Here is a 22,249-nt window from a genome sequence, read left to right on the forward strand (position 1 = left end):
TGCTTGGATTAAAAACACACTCAGAAAGTTAAAACGAAGAGAGGTAGTACAGTAAATTAGCGTGCTATGAAGCACAGCGCAACCGCTACCGCGCCAAACAGGCTTGTCACTTTCACTGCCTTTTGCACTAGCGGCGGACTACGTTCAATTTCATTCTGTGAGTTCCACAGCTTGACTAAATGTAGTAATTTCGCCTTGCGCGACTTGTTTAATGTTGGGGGTAAAACGTTCAGTCCTCAAGAACGATAAAGATAGAGTTTTGAAAAATGTTCATTTATTGAGTAAGCGTTTGAAATTGGCGTTTACTACGACTTTCAAATACATTAGTTTTTTTCTGGTGACAATTGGCGTTTAGGCCCTATTCGCCTTTCAAAATTTGAAATTCTTTATAGATAAAATAGGCGTATACTAGGCCCGTTAAAAACAATAGGTGTTTACTAGGCCCGTTAAAAACAATAGGCGTTTACTGCTCCTTTCAAAGACGACAGTGCATCTGATTACAATAGGCGTTTACTAGGCCCGTTAAAAACAATAGGTGTTTACTAGGCCCGTTAAAAACAATAGGCGTGTACTGCTCCTTTCAAAGACGACAGTGCATCTGATTACAATTATAGGCGTTTACTCAGCCCGTTAAAGACAATAGTCGTAGTACACCCCTTTCAGAGACATCAATGCCACGTTTATCTCGTCCCTATGCTCCCGCACGTGTGGCGAACTTTCACATCTGTCCAGCAAGGTTTCAGCGCACTGGATTATTTCACCGTAGACACTGCAAATAAAAGAAAGGTTGCTTAATTTGTCCTGACCTATTCATCCTGTCAGTGCACGCGTACTGCGAATTGATCAATCTACTTTTGTACACCCACGCACACACCCCTCACACACACACACACACACACACACACACACACACACACACGCTCACACCCGCACACACTGACACACACACACACTGACTCTCACACGCGCGCACTTACACACACACACACACACACACACACACACACACACACACACACACACACACACACACACACACACTGACACAGGCACACACATATTTATAAACCCATACGCACACATACACACACACACGGACCGAGTGTGTGTGTGTGTGTGTGTGTGTGTGTGTGTGTGTGTGTGTGTGTGTGTGTGTGTGTGTGTGTGTGTGTGTGTGTGTGTGTGTGTGTGTGTGTGTGTGTGTGTGTGTGTGTGTGTGCGTGTTTGTCTGTCTGTCTGTCTGTCTGTCTGTCTGTCTGTCTGTCTCTGCCTGTAGGTGTTTGGCAAAGACTATAGGGAAAAAGACTTGGATAGTGCGACTCTGTTTGTGCACGCTATACCCAGGGATAGCAGCTCACATTTCCACAAAGAACTTCCACTAGGACAATAAATATACCAAATACCAAATGAGTGTGTATACAGTGCTTGTGCGACCAGGTGCACGTCGGTCATGAGTTGCGTGTTTCCTTGTATCAAAAACTGAATGACTACTAACACTCATATTTAGGCGGCAAGCCGAGACCACAAAAGAGCCCATTTTTTTCTTCGTTCAATCGTAAAAAGTAAAAGGAATGACACTAAAATTGATCGATTCATAAATAAGGGCCCCAAAGGGTTTAAAATCGTGATCGTGATTGGCGTTTTTTGACCTTTCTGTGACCGTGATTGCCGAAATTTCCATTTCTGTGATCGTGATGGGACTTTGCCCGTGATCCGTGATGACAAAAAAAATCAAGTCTCGTGATCGTGATCGTCATTTGTTTTCGTGATCGTGATGGGCATTATTGCAAAGCATGTTATTTTCAACGTACATTTTTCACAGCTGTATCACTCTATGATCCTCTATTCGTCAAGGTGTTTGTGATTGTGAAAACAAAAATCAAGGTAACTGTGATCGTGAAAGCTAAAATTTCCCTTCCCGTGATCGTGATGATACCCCCCCCCCCCCCCCTTTGGGGCCCTCATAAATATTATTTGTATTTCTGACCAAACTATGACATTTTCCACAGTTCTCGACACTCTTTGTTCACCTCGAGCACTAGCACGGTCTCGGAGAATGATGATTGTCTCGATCTCTGTCAAATGTAATGTTTTGGTCAAGAATACATACAACGTATAATGAGTTTTCATGTGTTTCTGTTTGCAGTAGATACCTTACCCGCAGATATCGTCGCTTGTTTCGTCATCCATCGCTGCACATTCGTCAAGTTCTGCATCTATTCCCTCCTCCGTTGCTGGGCACGGGACCACGTCTCTTTTGGAGGACAGGGCACCTGGGATTGAACGCATGGCATATTGAACTTCAGTAGATTTGTTCTTCATGTCTGTCTAGAAACGACATACCTCTGACAGGATTTCGAAAAACATATTTATACATTGTGCGTTCACATTGACAAGCATTGTAGATTGTAACCAGTCCTACATTCATTTTCTTTAACAATAATAATAATGACAGCTTATATAGCGCGAATCACAGTAACCTATGCTCTCCGCGCTTAACATATTAACTATGAATAAAATCATACTATTTAAACATCAAATACATAATTGTATATTCTTAAAAAAATAATGTAACAATGAACTTACGGCAACACATTATTGATTTAAGAACAATACCATGCTATCGATGCACAACTCACAATAAATCATGTACAACGAACATTGGAAAATGTCAACTTAAAACACACGCACACACACACACACACACACACACACACACACACACACACACACACACACACACGCACACACACACACACACACACACACGCACACACACACAAACACACACACACGCGCGCACGCTCGGTTGCACGGCAAGGCAATTTCAAAGGTACACACATTCCTGTTATAAAAATAATAATAACGGGTATTTATATAGCGCCTTATCCGAAGTTCAAAGCGCGTATGCCGTGTGAGATGGAATCTTTTGCACAATATATCACGCATTCACATCGGCCAGTAGTATAGGCGCTGCATCCACCTTTCACGGCCTATTATTCCAAGTCACACGGGTATTTTGGTGGACATTTTTATCTACGCCTATACAATTTTGCCAGAAAAGACCCTTTTTGTCAATCGTGGGATCTTTAACGTGCATACCCCAATGTAGTGTACACGAAGCACTAGCTTGTACATTATAATTACAAAGTCTGCAATGGAGTATGCACTGTGCGTTAAGATCATAACTATGCTTATTTTTCTGTCACATGCACAATGTAGAACATTATAAGAAAGAGTGCATACATAATTTACAATCTGCAAAAATTACTCAAGAACAGCTTTTGAAATGTGAAAGAAATGGAGCGTTCACACATTGACTTGATATATTAATTGTGTGTGGTGACATCACTTCAACCCGAACTGCGTTTTTGTTTGTGCGATTTGAGACAGTACTTGTCGGGAAGTATCCTTTTTCAGAAAATGTAGTAGATTGAAACAAACATACACATAGTTCTATTGTATATTAGTAATGTTTTGTCCGACATCATACTTGTGTTATTCTGCAACTTCGTTGGGCACGTAATTTAAGCGTTCGCTTGAGTTCGTATCTCTAATGTTTGTCGTTTTATTATTGTATCATGTGTAATTGAATTAAACCAAACAAACATGCACATCCACCTCCTCCTATTGTGTAAATGCAGCGTTCTTTATAATAATAACGGGCATTTATAAAGCGCCTTATCAGAAGTTCAAAGCGCGTGACAACAATACATGTATACAAAAATCATACAATCACTGTCAGATTCAAACAACACATCATGCACATCTCACATCCCCAGACTCTATACTAAGGAACTATCCGTAGTGTTGTTGGAACAAGTCTTTAATGGTCATGATACCCTTACCGTCCAGTGCAAAGAAGGCAAGGGAAAGCGTGGTCAGCAAATGGTTCATGTTGGACAGGACAGGATCAGTGATACAACCTGGAGAAATCTTCTTTGCTGTATCTCTTGATGCAACTCCGAGTTCTTCCGTGTGCTGTTTTGAACACTCTCTGACTGAACTTTAGCGCTTTGAACAAACACCCCTTGATTGACTCAATTATCTCCTTGTCCGTAAATGTCAGACCACGTTGATGATTCAGGGTTACCCGGCCCAACCTAAAATAGCTCAATTATTGTATTAGCTCTATGATTTACTAAGTTCTCTGTTAACCTATTTAATTACATGTATTATCATTAATTGACAACTAGGGAAAGGGTGGCCGAGTGGTAAAGTGTACTTGCCTCGGAAGCGAGAGTTTGCGAGTTTGACCCTGGGTCGGGTCGTAAGCAATTTTCTTCCCCCTTTCCTAGCCCAGATGGTGGGTTCAAGTGCTAGTCTTTCGGATGAGACAAAAGATCGAGGTCCCTTCGTGTACACTACATTGGGGTGTGCACGTTAAAGATCCCACGATTGACAAAAGGGTCTTTCCTGGCAAAAATGTATAGGCATAGATAACAAAATGTGACCCTCTACCATGGAATGAGTCGCATGTCACCTTGCGCGGTTCTGCGCTATGCTTAATATAAGTCCGGGGGGTGTCAAGTAACAGTGTGAGGGTCACCTTAGTCACAGGCTTATAACTCGAAAAGTTGTCGCTCTTTTCTAAAACGGTTTTCACAACTGGATAGAGCATCAAAAACTCTTTAGAAAAATGTAAAAATATGAAAATCACGCAAAGGTGACATGCGACTCATTCCGTGGTGGAGGGTCACAAATGTCACACCAATGTGTGACTTGGAATAATAGGCCGTGAAAAGTAAATATTCGCCGTAATTGCTTGAGATTTACTGGCCGATGTGAATGCGTGATATATTGTGTAAAAAATTCCATCTCACACGGCAGAAATTAATATGTAAAGCGCTTAGAGAACGTCAAGCGCTATATAAATCTCCCATATAAATAAATAAATAGATTTAAAGCTGTAATATGTTTGGCTACGTTTGTTTGCCTTGATGGATGCGATTTAAGTCATTCGAACAACAAGAGCCTGACATCGTGTGTAGACAGGAAAGGTAGTCATTTATTCCTTCATGCGCATGTCCCCATACATAATCAGCACAATGAGAACTACTGCTTAGGAATACCTGATATACATAATAATGTATCAGCAGTTATCTCCTCAACAAAAGCCAAACAGATTAGGTGGTGCAATACAAGGGCAGGGGGCTCAAACTAACGCGGTGCATTTGACCCAGGAAAGAGTATGTGATGTTCGGTATGGAGTGTCGGCCCATGAACGAAGAAGACGAAGAAGAAGAAGAAGAAGAAGAAGAAGAAGAAGAAGAAGAAGAAGAAGAAGAAGAAGAAGAAGAAGAAGAAGAAGAAGAAGAAGAAGAAGAAGAAGAAGAAGAAGAAGAAGAAGAAGAAGAAGAAGACGAAGAAGAAGAAGACGACGAAGAAGAAGAAGAAGAAGAAGAAGAAGAAGAAGAAGAAGAAGAAGAAGAAGAAGAAGAAGAAGAAGAAGAAGAAGAAGAAGACGAAGACGAAGAAGAAGACGAAGAAGACGAAGAAGAAGAAGAAGAAGAAGACGAAGAAGAAGACGAAGAAAGACGAAGAAAGAAGAAGAAGAAGAAGAAGAAGAAGAAGAAGAAGAAGACGACGAAGAAGACGAAGAAGACGAAGAAGAAGATGAAGAAGAAGAAGAAGAAGAAGAAGAAGAAGAAGAAGAAGAAGAAGAAGAAGAAGAAGAAGAAGAAGAAGAAGAAGAATTACCCTCAGCGTTGATGATGATGCAAGTGTACATAATATTTATTGATGTAGGAGATACAGGGGTTAGCAGAACACTGAATGCAAGGCAGTTCAGGCTTTCTTTTCATATAAGGTGAACGTGAATTTACCAACGGTGCCTTTGGCGCATGTAATTGACTGAATAGTTGGATGGGACGTTTCTAGTGTTCTTGTTTGAGTTTGTATATTCGTGTTCTGTGAGCAAGTTGCACAGCCAAATGACATGTAAGGTTGTGTATGTCACATCTACCACACAGCACTATATGACTTGGCACTTATATTGAACTGCCCGCTGCTGTCAGACCAACGTACATTGAATGCTGACGACCACTCTATTGATCGATCGACTCATCAATTCAATGATTAACCAACCAATCAGAAAACAGTCTAACCAAGCTAAGAAAGTAAGCAACCACCAAAGCAGCCAGCAACGCAATGATATCAGTCCGTCCATCGATCCATCCATCAGTCGATCCAATCATTCATCCATCCATCCAACCAACAATCCATCTATCCATCCAGCCAGCCAGCCAGCCATCAAACAAAACGATGTTGTGAGTATACCAACGTTTACTTTCATTAAAAAGGCAAATGAGTATAACATAATATTATTCTCCTAAGTGTGCGACGTATATGATAAAGACTATCTTATGTTCTTCTATTGTTGTCTGTTGCTGTCAAATGGTTGCTGCTACTGCTGTTGCGACTGCTATTGTTCCTAGGGTTGCATACACTCTATATAATACTCCATGTCGGCGGCGTTGACTAGTTTTGCAATCTCTGCTGCTAGGGCCTCATCCACACCACTGCACGCCACGTAGATATGAAGCAGGCAATAAAATCGTGCCATCAGCCACCTGTAACACAATGATGTGCAAGATGACAGTACGGCTCACCATCTCAGAGCTGGCCAGGCTTTTGTAAGACCAGCCCACCACTTGGACGCATACGAAAAATCAATACCCTGACTTCCTCTCTCTTTCTTTCTCTAACTCTCTATCTCTAAAAAAAAAAAACACAAAAAACACAACAAAGAACAACAAAAGAACAACAAAGAACAACAAAGAACAACAAAGAACAACAAAAGAACAACAAAGAACAACAAAGAACAACAAAGAACAACAAAAGAACAACAAAGAACAACAAAAGAACAACAAAAGAACAACAAAAAACGATACAAAACAAAAGATATCCCAACAACATGAACAACAACCACATCGATATCAACAACAACAATAACAACAAACAAACAACAATCACAACAACAACAACAACAACAACAACAACAACAACAACAACAACCAAGCAGAAAAAAGGCAGAAAACCTAAACAAGTCTTGCTCTTGAACATTTTCAAAAACGCACCAGTCACATGACCGTTTTGGCAAAGTCTCGCTTTTTGGACTCAACACTCACGGACAACGGTCTTCTCCGAGAAGTGGGGGCTCTTTGTCGCACGCCGAGAGTGCGTCTTCTGCGTCGAGGCACACAGCTCTTTTAACGTCCATGACCACCACAGCGCCTGCACAAAAACGTGATACTTTATTTGTCTTTTTGACAAAAATATGACATTTTACACATATCGAGACAGTCAGTGTTCATCCGAGACCATCTCAATTCAGTGATTAACCAACCAACCAGAAAACAATCTAACCAAGCTAAGAAAGCAACCACAAAACAGCAAGCAACGCATTGATATCAATACGTCCATCCATCCATCCATCTATCCATCCATCTATCCATCCATCCATCCATCCATCGATGCATCCATCCATCCATGCAACCAATCCTCCATCCATCCATCCATCCATCCATCCATCCATCCATGCATCCATACATCCATGCAACCATCCATCCATCCATCCATCCATCAAGCAAAACGATGTTGTCAGTTTACCAACGTTTACTTTCGTCAAAAAAGCAAATGAGTATACCTACTCCTAAGTGTACGACGTATTTGATAAGGAATATCCTATTTTCTTCTATTGTTGTCTTTTGCTGTCAAATGGTTGCTGCTACTGCTGGTATTGTTACTGCGGTTTCTTACACTCTTGACAGAATTTTGACTGCAAATAATAAAAGTTTCCAAAAGTTTGAAAAACCATAAAAATGTTAAATGGAACTTTCTGCTTTTTTCTCACTTTGATATGTATAAAAATGCGAATAATGTTCAAAAAAATTGACCAACTTACCAACAACAAAAATCAGAATCAACGAACGACACAACATTTAAAACAAATTTATAACGTCTGCAATGGAATGCAAATAAACTCAAGCGATGTTGTCAATGGACGATTCAGTAACCAACAAAGTTTAGCCGGGAGCCTGGGCCTAGCCGTATGTATACTGACACACAATGACAGGCAGATAATGACGTGACAGGTAGATAAGATAATTAAATTCCGGCAGAATTGAAATCGCAATTCGTAAAATATGACAAATCCTGTCTGTTGATGAAGTTGAACCCGTATGCATGTGGCAGTTTATTCAGTCTAGAATGATTCAGTCTGTTCGGGGTTGCGTCCAGGACGTAAAGAGTTGGATGGCAAGCATCCACGCATCCATTACAAGGTATGTTGCCTCTGCTTTAGTGCCGTGTCGTCTACTGGTTTATCATACAGTGAAGAGAGTCAAGTCGATTCTGAGTGACCCCACGCACCCCCTGCATGCCGAGCTGGCGACTCACATCACAACAAGGGACTCATCACAGAGACTGCGAAGTTTGAAACTGAGCCAGGACAAACCGGTTCACACAGTCATTCCTGCCCTCCGTTGTTTTGGCTATACAACCAGCACCTGTAGTGCCGGTGTAACACGAAATTTTTACTCCACGAAAAATGTACTCCGGAGTAAAAATTTCGTACGAAATTCTTACTCCGAGTACATTTTTCGTACGAGAAAAGAACTCCCCAAGGCACGAAAAATTTACTCCCTCCACGAAATGTTTACTCCCCATTTTTTTTACTTTAAGTAAAAAATCTCGTACGCGAAAATGGGATGCGGGCGAAGGGATAATGCCAAAATTGGCATTTCGCGCGAACGAATGTCGCGCTAGCCTCCCTCCACCCCTTCCACCACCAAGACTAACAGGGGACAAGGGAGTCAAAATTACGTACACCTGGCATGGGAAGTTAAATTGCTCGTGTTAGGGTGAAGTAATGTATTTGTTTTTTATTCGTCAGGGGAGTAACATTTGGGTACGAAATGTTAACTCGGAACTCACCTGTCGTGGGGAGTAATTTTCTCGTGTAATGGGGGAGTGCTTTTTTCGTAAAGGGAGTAACATTTTCGTACGAAATTTTTACTCCGGAGTAAAAATCTCGTGGGAGTAATTTTCTCGTGTTACACCGGCAGGTCTGAAGGTGGAGATTAAGCCAATTAATACCTACGAAAGTCACAGTTTTCAATTGCTTTGTGCATCTTTGTTTCTTGACCAGTACTCTTGATTTTGGTACCGTTGTGTTCCTAAGACTCTGCACTGTCCTTTGACATAAGGCTCACTGTGTATAACTGGATCAAACACATGATAACCGCTAATGAATAAAGTAATTAGTTTTTTTCCGATTAAGGTACATACAGCGACTAATTGGAACCTGGCAGTGAGGATAGTATCACCGCAACAGTTGGTCTTCATCCTTATGTACTCGTCTACGTATGTTTGGTTTTAATTATTTGCAAGAGGATGCACATATTTAGGAAAATATGAAATGCAAATGGCCGCCATAATTAATATTTTGTCGATATCTACTTCCTCTAGCAGATAATCAAAACCGAACATACGTAGACGGGTACATAAGGATGAAGACCAACTGTTGCGGTGATACTATCCTCACTGCCAGGTTACAATCAGGCGCTGTATGTACCTTAATCGGTAAAAACTAATTACTTTATTCATTAGCGTTTATCATGTGTTTGATTCAGTTATAAATACACAGTGAGCCTTATGTCAAAGGAAAGTGCAGAGTCTTTAGGAACACAACGGTACCAAAATCAAGAGTAGGCCTACTGGTCAAGAAACAAAGACGCACGAAGCAATTGAAAAATGAGACTTTCGTAGGTATTAATTGGCTTAATCTCCACCTTAAGCAGGAACATCACCATGTGTGTGTGTGTACGCTATGTATGTGTGTGTGTGTGTGTGTGTGTGTGTTTATGTGTGTGTGTGTGTGTGTGTGTGTGAGCGCGCGCACGCGAGCGCGTGTGTTTGTGTGTGTGTGTGTACGTGTGGGTGTATGTGTGTGTGTGTGCGTTGTGTGTGTGTTTGTGTGTGTGTGTGTGTGTGGTTGTGTGTGTGCAGGGAGGTGTGTGTGTGTGTTTGTGTGTGTGCGGGTGTGTGTGTGTGTGTGAGTTTGAGTGTGTGTGTGTGTGTGTGTGTATGTGGGTCCGTCTGTGTGTGTGTGTGTGTGTGTGTGTGTGTGTGTGTGTGTGTGTGTGTGTGAGTGTGTGCGTGTGTGTGCGTGCGTACGTGCCCTATCTCTCCCGGCCCTCTCTCTCTCTTTCTCTCTCTCTCTTTTTCTCTCTCTCTCTCTCTCTCTCTCTCTCTCTCTCTCTCTCTCTCTCTCTCTCTCTCTCTCTCTCTCTCTCTCTCTCTCTCTCTCTCTCTCTCTCTCTCTCTCTCTCTCTCTCTCTCTCTCTCTCTTGAAAACAAAACAAAAATCCACAACAGTACTGTCAACATATTTAACCAGGGTCGGACTAGGCTAAGAGGAGGGGGGGGGTTGCCAGTGGTTGTCCAGGGGGGGGTCAAGGGGCAGAGCCCCTTGTGGGGGTCAGGGGGCTTCAAGCTGATGGGTAGGTCATATTCTGAGATAGGAAAATGGTCGCACCTTGCATGAAACGGCATAAAATTAACAATAATAAAAAAATGTTTTAAATAAGTGAGGTACATGTTTAGGCTAGGAGGGGGGTGGGGGGGGGTTGCGCAACCCCCATAACCCCCCCGGTAGTCCGGCCTTGTTAACCACATGTGAACGTGCCATTATTATGCTAGCTCAAACTCGCCCTCCTACCCCTACCCGCCTAACCCCCACCCCATCTCCCTCCAACGCCAAGGTCATTTCTTTCATGTGTGTACGTCCCGGGACCCCCTCTGTGAATTTCTTGTACGTTTTTTTCGGCTTCCAGTAGGGAGCCCTGTTAAAATATCGACATTTATTTTCCGGCTTATCATTATTTCCATAGTACCATCTGTCTGTTATCATTTGTTGCCAGTCATCATAATGTAAATGACTCATAAAATGTATGTAAACCTTGTAATACACAGCATGTGGTATTCCCTTTATCCGCCACAAGTCATATCCTGGGAAAGGGTACGGACATTGACAGGATACAAATAATTTTTGCTGATGGTCGCGATGGTGGTTTAGGTGGAATCGGTGTCAGAGTCGATCATGACATTTGAAATAATACAGTCGAACATGTCCATAATAACGACAGCCCATGGGACTAACCAAAACTGGTCGCTATAGACATGTTGTCGAAATGGAAAGGTGAACTATGTAAACTCGTCTGTGATCCTTCAGAGTGGGCGTTGTGGACAAGTGGTCGTTGTGGACAAGTGGTCGCTGTCGACAGGTGGTATCAAGGTCAGGTTTGACTGTAGCAATCAAATAACACCAATTGTCAGTAAGTACTGGTGTCACATGACTGATGTGAACCAGTTGATTGGCTAATGGCGATGCGCTTAAATCTGTTAGCGCACTCTTGGATGCGCTAACTTTTCCACAGAGCGTATTCTTACGCCCTTTGCCAAAGCGAGACTGTACTCTCATCCTCAGAATTAATTAATGACATGTAGCTTATATTCTCCACAATACCAAATGACCATAAATTCCCTGCTTCTCAATTAAAGCAGAAGTGTTTTTTTTCTGACAGATTGCATGTGCCTGTGCCAGTACCAGTGATCTAAAAATAGAAGCCGCTGTGTTTCATCTCATTTTCGCCGACTTGCATAGATTCTTCTCATAATATGCCGTGTTAGTGGCATGTAGCTTATCATCCACATTTCCAAATGATGAGTTAGCATACAATTCCCAGCGGCTAACAGAAAACACAAGTGTTATTCCGATAACGTACACAGCATTTGGAAGACTGATTCGATCGACTCTGTCATACGTAGCAGACTACACTGAAATACGACTGCATCAGTTCAGTAAATGAATGGTTTCCGAATTATTATTTCAAGGCAAGAACAATCGTAATCGAAAACGTGTAGGGTTCAGAACGTTCTTACCATATAATTATAAGACTTATTACCAGCCTACCTGGTTCATTCGTGCAGACTCAGTGACAGTGCAGACTGCAGTGGTACATGGTTCGATTGTTCTTGTCTAGCAGACGACATAAACCCCGCTCAGCAAATTAACATGTTGGGCAAATGTGAACGAAAAGACGATGGGGATATAATACGTGTAGGGTTCAGAGCATTCTTACCGTTCATATTTAGTATCAGACTCCCCGATGAGTGAAGATACAACACGAGAAATATGCCACATTTATTTTGAAAATGTGCGAACCGTCGAGTCCTTCGTGGGGTAGTCAATTCAAGGGGAGTCACTCCGCACAGTCAATCCATCGAAGCTCGACTGAAGGTTTCGAATTGCAAATTAATAATGAAGAGCACAGTCCTTTCTCCGAGTTCAAATGAGGTATCTCTGAAAGATCATCACTGTTCAGCTTAACGCTACACTGGAATTTACCAACAGAAATCAAAATGCGTGAGACGAAAGCACGACACACTTGAGACACCGGCCCACACAAAAGTAGATCTTACTGTACACGACCTGACCACACAATTATGCCTATTCAAATGCGCGTAGCAAAATGTGCGTTTGGAATCTTCTTTTTTCTATGGCGGTACTGACAATATCGTTATTGAAACAATCCCAGTGCACTAAGGGATTTATAGAGCAAATCTCGAAAATAATTATTGAACTCAGCGCTATGCGCTTCGTTCAATAATGAATTTTCTCGATTTGCTCTATAAATCCCTTAGTGCACTGGGATGTCTCAATAACTTAAACAATACGTTGTTGCTGCTGGTTATGGTAACAATGATCGCGTTGATAATCGTGGTGGTGGTATTTGACAGATAATAACACAATTAGAAGAATACTAAAATATCAAGGGTGGTAGTGGTGGTGGTGAGGGTGGTGGTGGTATAGTGGTGGTAAAACAACAACAATAGTAAATACGTTCTTGCTGTTGGTAATGGTAATGATGGGTGTTGTAGTGGTGGTAATCGTGGCATTTTAAATAATACTAATCAAACGACAACAATAGTAATGATGGGTGTGGTGGTGGTGGTAATGGTGGTATTTTAAATAATACTAATCAAACGACAACAATAGTAATGATGGGTGTGGTGGTGGTGGTAGTGGTGGCATTTTAAATAATACTAATCAAACGACAACAATAGTAATGATGGGTGTGGTGGTGGTGGTAATGGTGGCATTTTAAATAATACTAATCAAACGACAACAATAGTAATGATGGGTGTGGTGGTGGTGGTAATGGTGGCATTTTGAATAATACTAATCAAACAACAATAGTAATGATGGGTGTTGTGGTGGTGGTAATGGTGGCATTTTGAATAATACTAATCAAACAACAATAGTAATGATGGGTGTTGTGGTGGTGGTAGTGGTGGCATTTCAAATAATACTAATCAAACAACAACAATAGTAATGATGGGTGTGGTGGTGGTCGTAATGGTGGCATTTCAAATAATACTAATCAAACAACAACAATAGTAATGATGGGTGTGGTGGTGGTCGTAATGGTGGCATTTTGAATAATACTAATCAAACAACAACAATAGTAATGATGGGTGTGGTGGTGGTCGTAATGGTGGCATTTCAAATAATACTAATCAAACAACAACAATAGTAATGATGGGTGTGGTGATGGTGGTAGTGGTGGCATTTTAAATAATACTAATCAAACAACAACAATAGTAATGATGGGTGTGGTGGTGGTGGTAGGGGTGGCATTTTAAATAATACTAATCAAACGACAACAATAGTAATAATGGGTGTGGTGATGGTGGTAGTGGTGGCATTTTAAATAATACTAATCAAACAACAACAATAGTAATGATGGGTGTGGTGGTGGTGGTAGGGGTGGCATTTTAAATAATACTAATCAAACGACAACAATAGTAATAATGGGTGTGGTGGTGATGGTAATGGTGGCATTTTGAATAATACTAATCAAACAACAACAATAGTAATAATGGGTGTGGTGGTGGTGGTAATGGTGGCATTTTAAATAATACTAATCAAACAACAACAATAGTAATGATGGGTGTGGTGGTGGTGGTAATGGTGGCATTTTGAATAATACTAATCAAACAACAATAGTAATGATGGGTGTTGTGGTGGTGGTAATGGTGGCATTTTAAATAATACTAATCAAACAACAATAGTAATGATGGGTGTTGTGGTGGTGGTAGTGGTGGCATTTTGAATAATACTAATCAAACAACAACAATAGTAATGATGGGTGTGGTGGTGGTGGTAGTGGTGGCATTTTGAATAATACTAATCAAACAACAACAATAGTAATGATGGGTGTGGTGGTGGTGGTAGTGGTGGCATTTTGAATAATACTAATCAAACAACAACAATAGTAATGATGGGTGTGGTGGTGGTGGTAGTGGTGGCATTTTAAATAATATTAATCAAACAACAACAATAGTAATGATGGGTGTGGTGGTGGTGGTAGTGGTGGCATTTTAAATAATACTAATCAAACAACAACAATAGTAATGATGGGTGTGGTGGTGGTGGTAGTGGTGGCATTTTAAATAATACTAATCAAACAACAACAATAGTAATGATGGGTGTGGTGGTGGTGGTAGTGGTGGCATTTTAAATAATGCTAATCAAACAACAACAATAGTAATGATGGGTGTGGTGGTGGTGGTAATGGTGGCATTTTAAATAATGCTAATCAAACAACAACAATAGTAATGATGGGTGTGGTGGTGGTGGTAGTGGTGGCATTTTAAATAATACTAATCAAACAACAACAATAGTAATGATGGGTGTGGTGGTGGTGGTAATGGTGGCATTTTAAATAATGCTAATCAAACAACAACAATAGTAATGATGGGTGTGGTGGTGGTGGTAGTGGTGGCATTTTGAATAATACTAATCAAACAACAACAATAGTAATGATGGGTGTGGTGGTGGTGGTAGTGGTGGCATTTTAAATAATATTAATCAAACAACAACAATAGTTATGATGGGTGTGGTGGTGATGGTAATGGTGGCATTTTAAATAATACTAATCAAACAACAACAATAGTAATGATGGGTGTGGTGGTGGTGGTAATGGTGGCATTTTAAATAATACTAATCAAACAACAACAATAGTAATGATGGGTGTGGTGGTGGTGGTAGTGGTGGCATTTTAAATAATGCTAATCAAACAACAACAATAGTAATGATGGGTGTGGTGGTGGTGGTAATGGTGGCATTTTAAATAATGCTAATCAAACAACAACAATAGTAATGATGGGTGTGGTGGTGATGGTAATGGTGGCATTTTGAATAATACTAATCAAACAACAACAATAGTTATGATGGGTGTGGTGGTGATGGTAATGGTGGCATTTTGAATAATACTAATCAAACAACAACAATAGTAATAATGGGTGTGGTGGTGGTGGTAGTGGTGGCATTTTAAATAATGCTAATCAAACAACAACAATAGTAATGATGGGTGTGGTGGTGGTGGTAATGGTGGCATTTTAAATAATACTAATCAAACAACAACAATAGTAATGATGGGTGTGGTGGTGGTGGTAGTGGTGGCATTTTAAATAATGCTAATCAAACAACAACAATAGTAATGATGGGTGTGGTGGTGGTGGTAGTGGTGGCATTTTAAATAATGCTAATCAAACAACAACAATAGTAATGATGGGTGTGGTGGTGGTGGTAGTGGTGGCATTTTAAATAATGCTAATCAAACAACAACAATAGTAATGATGGGTGTGGTGGTGGTGGTAGTGGTGGCATTTTAAATAATGCTAATCAAACAACAACAATAGTAATGATGGGTGTGGTGGTGGTGGTAGTGGTGGCATTTTAAATAATGCTAATCAAACAACAACAATAGTAATGATGGGTGTGGTGGTGGTGGTAGTGGTGGCATTTTAAATAATGCTAATCAAACAACAACAATAGTAATGATGGGTGTGGTGGTGGTGGTAGTGGTGGCATTTTAAATAATGCTAATCAAACAACAACAATAGTAAATACGTTCTTGGTTGATTGGTTGACTACTCCCATGCTCCGAGCCCAATGTCCTCGTTTATGCCCTTTATACGTAGTTATGTTTGTAACGCGTGGCAATGCCCTTTATACGTAGTTATGTTTGTAACGCGTGGCAATGCCCATTATACGTAGTTATGTTTGTAACGCGTGGCAATGCCCTTTATACGTAGTTATGTTTGTAACGCGTGGCAATGCCCTTTATACGTAGTTATGTTTGTAACGCGTGGCAATGCCCTTTATACGTAGTTATGTTTGTAACGCGTGGCAATGCCCTTTATACGTAGTTATGTTTGTAACGCGTGGCAATGCCCATTAAGGCTGGACTCTACACTTTGTAAAAGTGATAATAATCTGTTAAAAGTGATTTTGTTCTTATGTTCAAGGAACAGTAAAGCCGGAATAGCACATAAGGCTTAACTTACTAATGTTGTATTGAAAAAAAAAGGCAAAACAACTCAGGGTTGAAGCAGCCTGCATGCAACTGAGGTCCAAACAATAGAAAAGAACCACACAAAAAAACCTAATGTTTCAACATACCGGCCCCCGTAGCGCAGTGGTTAGCGCATCGGGCTGCGGGCCGGGAGGTCGTGGGTTCGAATCCCATCAGGGTCATGTGGGTTTTTCGGGCTACGGTCGGCTCCTACCCAGAGTGGAAGTGCTATGGTTCCTATGGGAAGGCTGGGATCATACAGCCGAGTGTCATTCACTTAACGAATGCGACTTTGAGGGTGCTCAGGTTCTGTATACCTGACCAACACCGCAGGTGCGGCAGTTCTTGGGCCTGGTTGATGCCAGGATATATTATGACAGTAAGCGTAGAGTGCTGCCCTGTCACGTAGTCTCAAAAACCAAATTGGAAATCCAAAGCATCATCATAATCATCCTCATCTCATTAATCATCCAAAATATAAATTGTCCTTGCTCTTGTGGCCCTTCATGCCCGGAGCTCTCATGGTGACCTTGGTCTCAGTGTTCCTGTTCGATCCTTCCCTGAATAGTAGTTCTGCTGTCAGTCTTCAACGTGTGACGTTCTGGGGGGTCGACGGAGGGACGTGGTGGCGGTCTGCTCTCTGGAAGGGACGCTCACTCAGTCTGGCTCCGCGACTTAAAGTCAATGTCGTTTGTAGGGGGCATAGTAGGTAGTGGGCTGCGTCCGTTAGCTCGGGACAGACCCACTACTGAACACCGTCGAAGTGACTCAGCAGAAGTGCAGTGTCATCTTCCGAGGGTAGCCTACCGCAGCGACCCGACATCCCCCCCTGGAGCGTCTGTAAAATCGACAAGTCTGGCAGCGGAACGAAATTCAGAGGTGGTTGGAGCAGCGAGTGCAGGGACGGGGCGGTGTGAGAGCACAACGGGACAAGGGAACAGGTGTAAGGACGAAAAAAAAAAAATAAAAAAAAATGTTTCAACATAACCACTGAAAGCAACATAATGTACTGCTGGTACTGTACGCAATGCACCAGCTTCCCCAGTCGGCAACTATTATGTTTGCTCGACCTTTCAGTGTCGCACTAACTACACATTTACACATGTCATTATCCAAAATTTTCAGCGCACGTGTCATCAGTTTTCGCACATGGAGATATTAAAGCCACATTACCTCTCATAGCAATCTAACACGACGGTTCAAAAATGTTGATTTTGAAACTCAAAACAAAACTGTGGAAAAAAAAACCAGCGTGCACCAAATGTAGTTTTGAAGTTGCCGATGCTTGACAACAGTGTCACGCAAAGGGTGAACGACTTGAGAGTGATCTGGTTTTCTAGTTTGCAGAGCTGGTTCGGTTAACATTCCGACTCACTGCAGAAACCAGCAAGGCTGTTGACTGCTGGCGTAAAGGAGGAAACCTTTGGAGAATGTAAAAGTCAAGACTGGTTGGTGGTGGTTCATTGGTTTCTTCTTCTTCTTCTTCGTTCATGGACTTAGACTCCCACGTTCACTCATGTTTTTAGCACGAGTGGATTTTTACGTGTATGACCGTTTTTACCCCGCCCTTTAGGCAGCCATACGCCGCTTTCGGAGGAAGCATGCTGGGTATTTTCGTGTTTCTATAACCCACCGAACTCTGACATGGATTACAGGATCTTTTCCGTGCGCACTTGGTCTTGTGCTTGCGTGTGCACACGAAGGGAGTTAAGTCACTAGCAGGTCTGCACATAAGTTGACCTGGGAGATCGGAAAAATCTCCACTCTTAACCCACCAGGCGGCAGCGACCGGGATTCGAACTCACGACCTCCCGATTAGGAGGCCGACGTCTTACCACCACGCCACTGCGCCCGTCGAGTTCATTGGTTTATATGAGAAGGAAGGTATCTGACAGAACTGGGAGATCAGGACATTCTCCACTCTTAATCCACCATACGCAACTGGGATTCGAACCCGAACCTTAAAGCTTGAAGGTGGAGGTCAACAAACAAAAATAAGTGGACCTTGACCGGGGCTAAAAGTAGCTTTTGATATTGACGATAGCTAGTAAAAGGTCAAGGCAGTCGCACAACCATCTGGTCGTAGGGGAGAGAGATGTCAGAGATCTGAACTTTTCTGGGGCTAGCGTTATGAGGGCGGTGCCCATCTCCTCTCCCTCGCTGCCTTTTTCTTCACTGGTACCTATTTCCAGCTGGGTAGACTGGAGAGCGCTCGGTAAAACCGGGTATTTGTATTCGCCCCGGGTGGGGAACAAACCACGACCTCCTGCGTGAGAGGCAAGCGCTCTAGTGCTACCCTTACACTGTGCCGAATTGCCCTTGCGAATAGAATTTTCCAATAATTCGCAATGATCGAGACATGGTCGCAAGACATTCGTAAATGTTCTTAACCATTCGCCACCATTCGTCTCTTGTTTCGAACATAGCAACATGTTCCTAATATTCGCAAGGAAGTTTTATTCTTAACTTTTTTGCAACGTACTCCACGTAAGTATTCGCAAGACATTCGTAATCATCGCAATGTATTCGTAACGCTCGCAAGGCATTCACAACCATTCGTTATGCCTGTCTTACACTGTGCCGAATATCCTTGCGAACATTCGTAATCATCGCAATGTATTCGTAACGCTCGCAAAGCATTCGCAAACATTCGTTATGCCTGACTTACACTGTGCCGAATATCCTTGCGAATATGGATTCGTATGCATTCGCAATGATCGGTAGACGTTCGCAAGCACTCGCAACCATTTGTAAGACATTCGCAAGGATTCGTAAGGCTTCGAATGGTCAATATTTTTCCTGTTCATTCGTCTCTTTTTTTTTGCCGAATACAACATGTTCAGATACACATTTCTTGCGAATGTCTTACGAATGGTAGCGAGTGCTTGCGAATGTGTACCGATCATTGCGAATGCCTTGCGAGCGCTACGAATACCTTTACGATGATTACGGAGGTCTGTGTGTGAAGAGTAAGAATGTGCTTGGGCGGGTGGTGAACACATGTGGTAAGATTGTGGGGGTGAGACAGGAAGGACTGACTGTGCTGTATGAACGACGTGTGGTGCGAAAGGCCCGCTGCATCATCCAGGATAGTAGTCATGTGCTCGCTCACCACTTTGAGGTCCTGCCCTCAGGACGTCGCCTCCGCACTCCCAGATTCCGCACGCTCAGAACTAAGAACAGTTTTATTCCAAAGTCAATTGGCTTTTTAAATACCTAAGTTAATTAAAACTAGTATGTGTGCCGGTGAACATATGCACTGATTTCTGTGATGAATATTTTTTATATTCTTTGATGTGCACCCTTATGCTGAGTGTGATAACCCTCGAATGACTAGTCCTGTGATAAATATTGTTCAATGACATATCTAGTCCTGTGATAATGATAGTTTTTAGCGGTAAACTTTTAGCTAAAGCTGACGGCAATTTACCTATTTGGAATCATGTTACTATTCCTGTTAGTGTACATATGCGTGCGCGAGTGTAGTATGCTTCGTATGGTATTTTTATCTGTTGTCTTATTATTTGTTTTGTCTTTTAATGTGCACCACACTGAAATTTCTCTGTATGAGATAATAAAGTATTCGTATTCGTATTCGTAAATGGCTTGCGAATACTTACGAGTACGTTGCAGAAAAGTTAAGAATATGACTTCCTTCGAATATTAGGAGCATGTTGCTAATATTCGCAACAAGAGACGAATGGTGGCGAATGGTTAAGAACATTTACAAATGTCTTGCGACCATGTCCCGATCATTACGAATTATTGGCGACTTTTATTCGCAAGGGAAATTCAGCACAGTGTAAGAGCAGTATTACGAACAATGCGAATTGCATAATTGCTTTATAAGTAAAATGTTTGCAAGCACTCGCAACACTCACAAGGCCACTCGCAACGTTCGTAATACACCCGCAAGACATTCGTGTATGGATTTGTATGCATTCGTAATGATCGGTAAGGCTTCGCATTTTTAATATGTTTTCCTGTCCATTCGTCTATTTTTTTTGCCGAATACAACATGTTCATATTCGCAAGGATATTCGGCACAGTGTAAGACAGGCATAACCACTGCGTCATTCCGACAGCTAGACATCAGAGGAAAGGCGAGCTACGACTTTTGTTGGCAGAAAAGGGTAATGACCTCAGCACTTTCAACATGTGAGTTTAACTGCTCTCGGAATGGTTGGAAAATTATAGATGATGACGAAACTCTCAGCTTGCTAAGCTAGCTAATTGCAGGAAACGAACACAGTTACAAGATTAGTTTGCCCTTTGCTTGCAAAAAAGTGTATAAATTGCAACAGCCCGTGTGCGAACAACACAGAACATCATTTTCTGACCGAGGTAGTTTATTTTGCTAAACTTCTGCACAGTCTACGAAATCTTTTGCATCACAATGGCGCGTTTGATGATTTTGCTGGTTGTTGTCGCCGTGAGCCTCTCGGGTAAGTTAACCCTTTTTTCTCGTTTGCTTGTTCTTGAAGAGTCTGATAGGTTTTGTTTGGGTGTTTTTTCCTTGTCGGTTGTTTGTTTTTTGTGTTTTTGTGAGTGGAAGTGTAGGAAAATCATCATATAAATGTATATACTGACGGGCAAAAAAGTCTTGTATTTTTGATTTTGTTTTGCATTGGTTTTTGTTCCGTTTAGTTCGTTAGCAAAGAACCTGTGATGTGTGTTTAGTGAGCGTGTGTGTGTGTGTGTGTGTGTGTGTGTGTGTGTGTGTGTGTGTGTGTGTGTGTGTGTGTGTTATTTTCATAAAGCTGTGAGGTTTGTTTCAATTTGTGGGTGAAGCTTTTGTTCGAAATTTCTGAAACACGTTTACGATGGTATTGTTTTGTAGTGCCTCAGGCAGCTATTCGTTTGAAAAAAGAATACTAAGTTTCACTCACTTTCATGCAAGGAGCCAAACAACATTTTACGAATTAATTTTGGACTGCCACCGGGCAGGCCTGAGTCGCTCTCGCCCTCGCCCATATCAAGTCCCGCACGTGAACTAATTACACCAAAAGCCTACATGGAAGTCTGTTAGTATCTGCGAGAGGGAACATTATTTCCGTTTTGGGTACTTTATGTCAAGACATTGTGTGTGATGACGTAATACTCTTGTAATCTGCAACAAAGATAAATAAAAAAATCTTTGCTCTCAATGCTGTGACTGAATTAGGTCCTCCATCTTTAATTTATGAGAAGAAAAAAAAAACACGTTACACTCACTGTCGTTTGACCCAACGGCCTTTTATGTGGACAAACAGACAAACGGTTCTGATACAGATAGTAAAGTTATCTGAAAAATTGTCCGAGAAACTCGCTCAGAAGACACACGCGAGGAAATCTCAGATAAGTTAATTATTTGTATCATAATTGCTTGTCTGTCTGTCGACTTAACATTCTGCTAGGACGAACTAGAATAACTGTAACGTGTCGTTTTGACGAGTCGGTTACGGACACCACCACGCTCGAGAACTAGCAACTAACGTGTGCGTGATAATGTTCGCAAAATGAAGCAAATGCTCAAGCTAGAGTAGAGGAATTAACCCTTTCGCTGCCAATCAAAACTTCCTGACTGCCAGGGAATATTGGAGTTCGGGGTGTAATAATTCACAAAAAATTCTAGCTCCAAACTGGCAGTAGGTAGAAAAGTAAAACCTATGTTATTTTTAAAGGAAATTCAACCAAGAATCTGTTTTTAGTATCTAATCATGGAAATAATGCACAAGTGCAGGACGGGTATACCCGTCCTAAGGCAGTGAAGGGGTTAATGTGCTTTTTCGATTGTGAGCAAACGCTTTGACTTAACCACGCTAAGCGGCACAGAATTGTTC

At 41.7% G+C, this 22,249-nt stretch overlaps 1 protein-coding gene across 1 annotated transcript; it reads right to left on the reverse strand.

Moving 5' to 3' along the window:
* Window positions 1-254: 254 nt before the first annotated feature.
* LOC138945715 (uncharacterized) lies at window positions 255-4,001 on the reverse strand. Its single transcript, XM_070317200.1, has 3 exons — window positions 3,849-4,001; window positions 2,159-2,273; window positions 255-769 (listed from the first exon to the last, which is right to left on the reverse strand). The coding sequence occupies exons 1-3, from the start codon at window positions 3,895-3,897 to the stop codon at window positions 631-633; spliced, it is 303 nt and encodes a 100-aa protein (XP_070173301.1). The 5' UTR covers window positions 3,898-4,001; the 3' UTR covers window positions 255-630.
* Between the last annotated feature and the right edge of the window lie 18,248 nt (window positions 4,002-22,249).

This window comes from Littorina saxatilis, linkage group LG13 (genome assembly GCF_037325665.1).
Source record: "Littorina saxatilis isolate snail1 linkage group LG13, US_GU_Lsax_2.0, whole genome shotgun sequence".
Lineage (NCBI taxonomy): Eukaryota > Metazoa > Mollusca > Gastropoda > Littorinimorpha > Littorinidae > Littorina > Littorina saxatilis.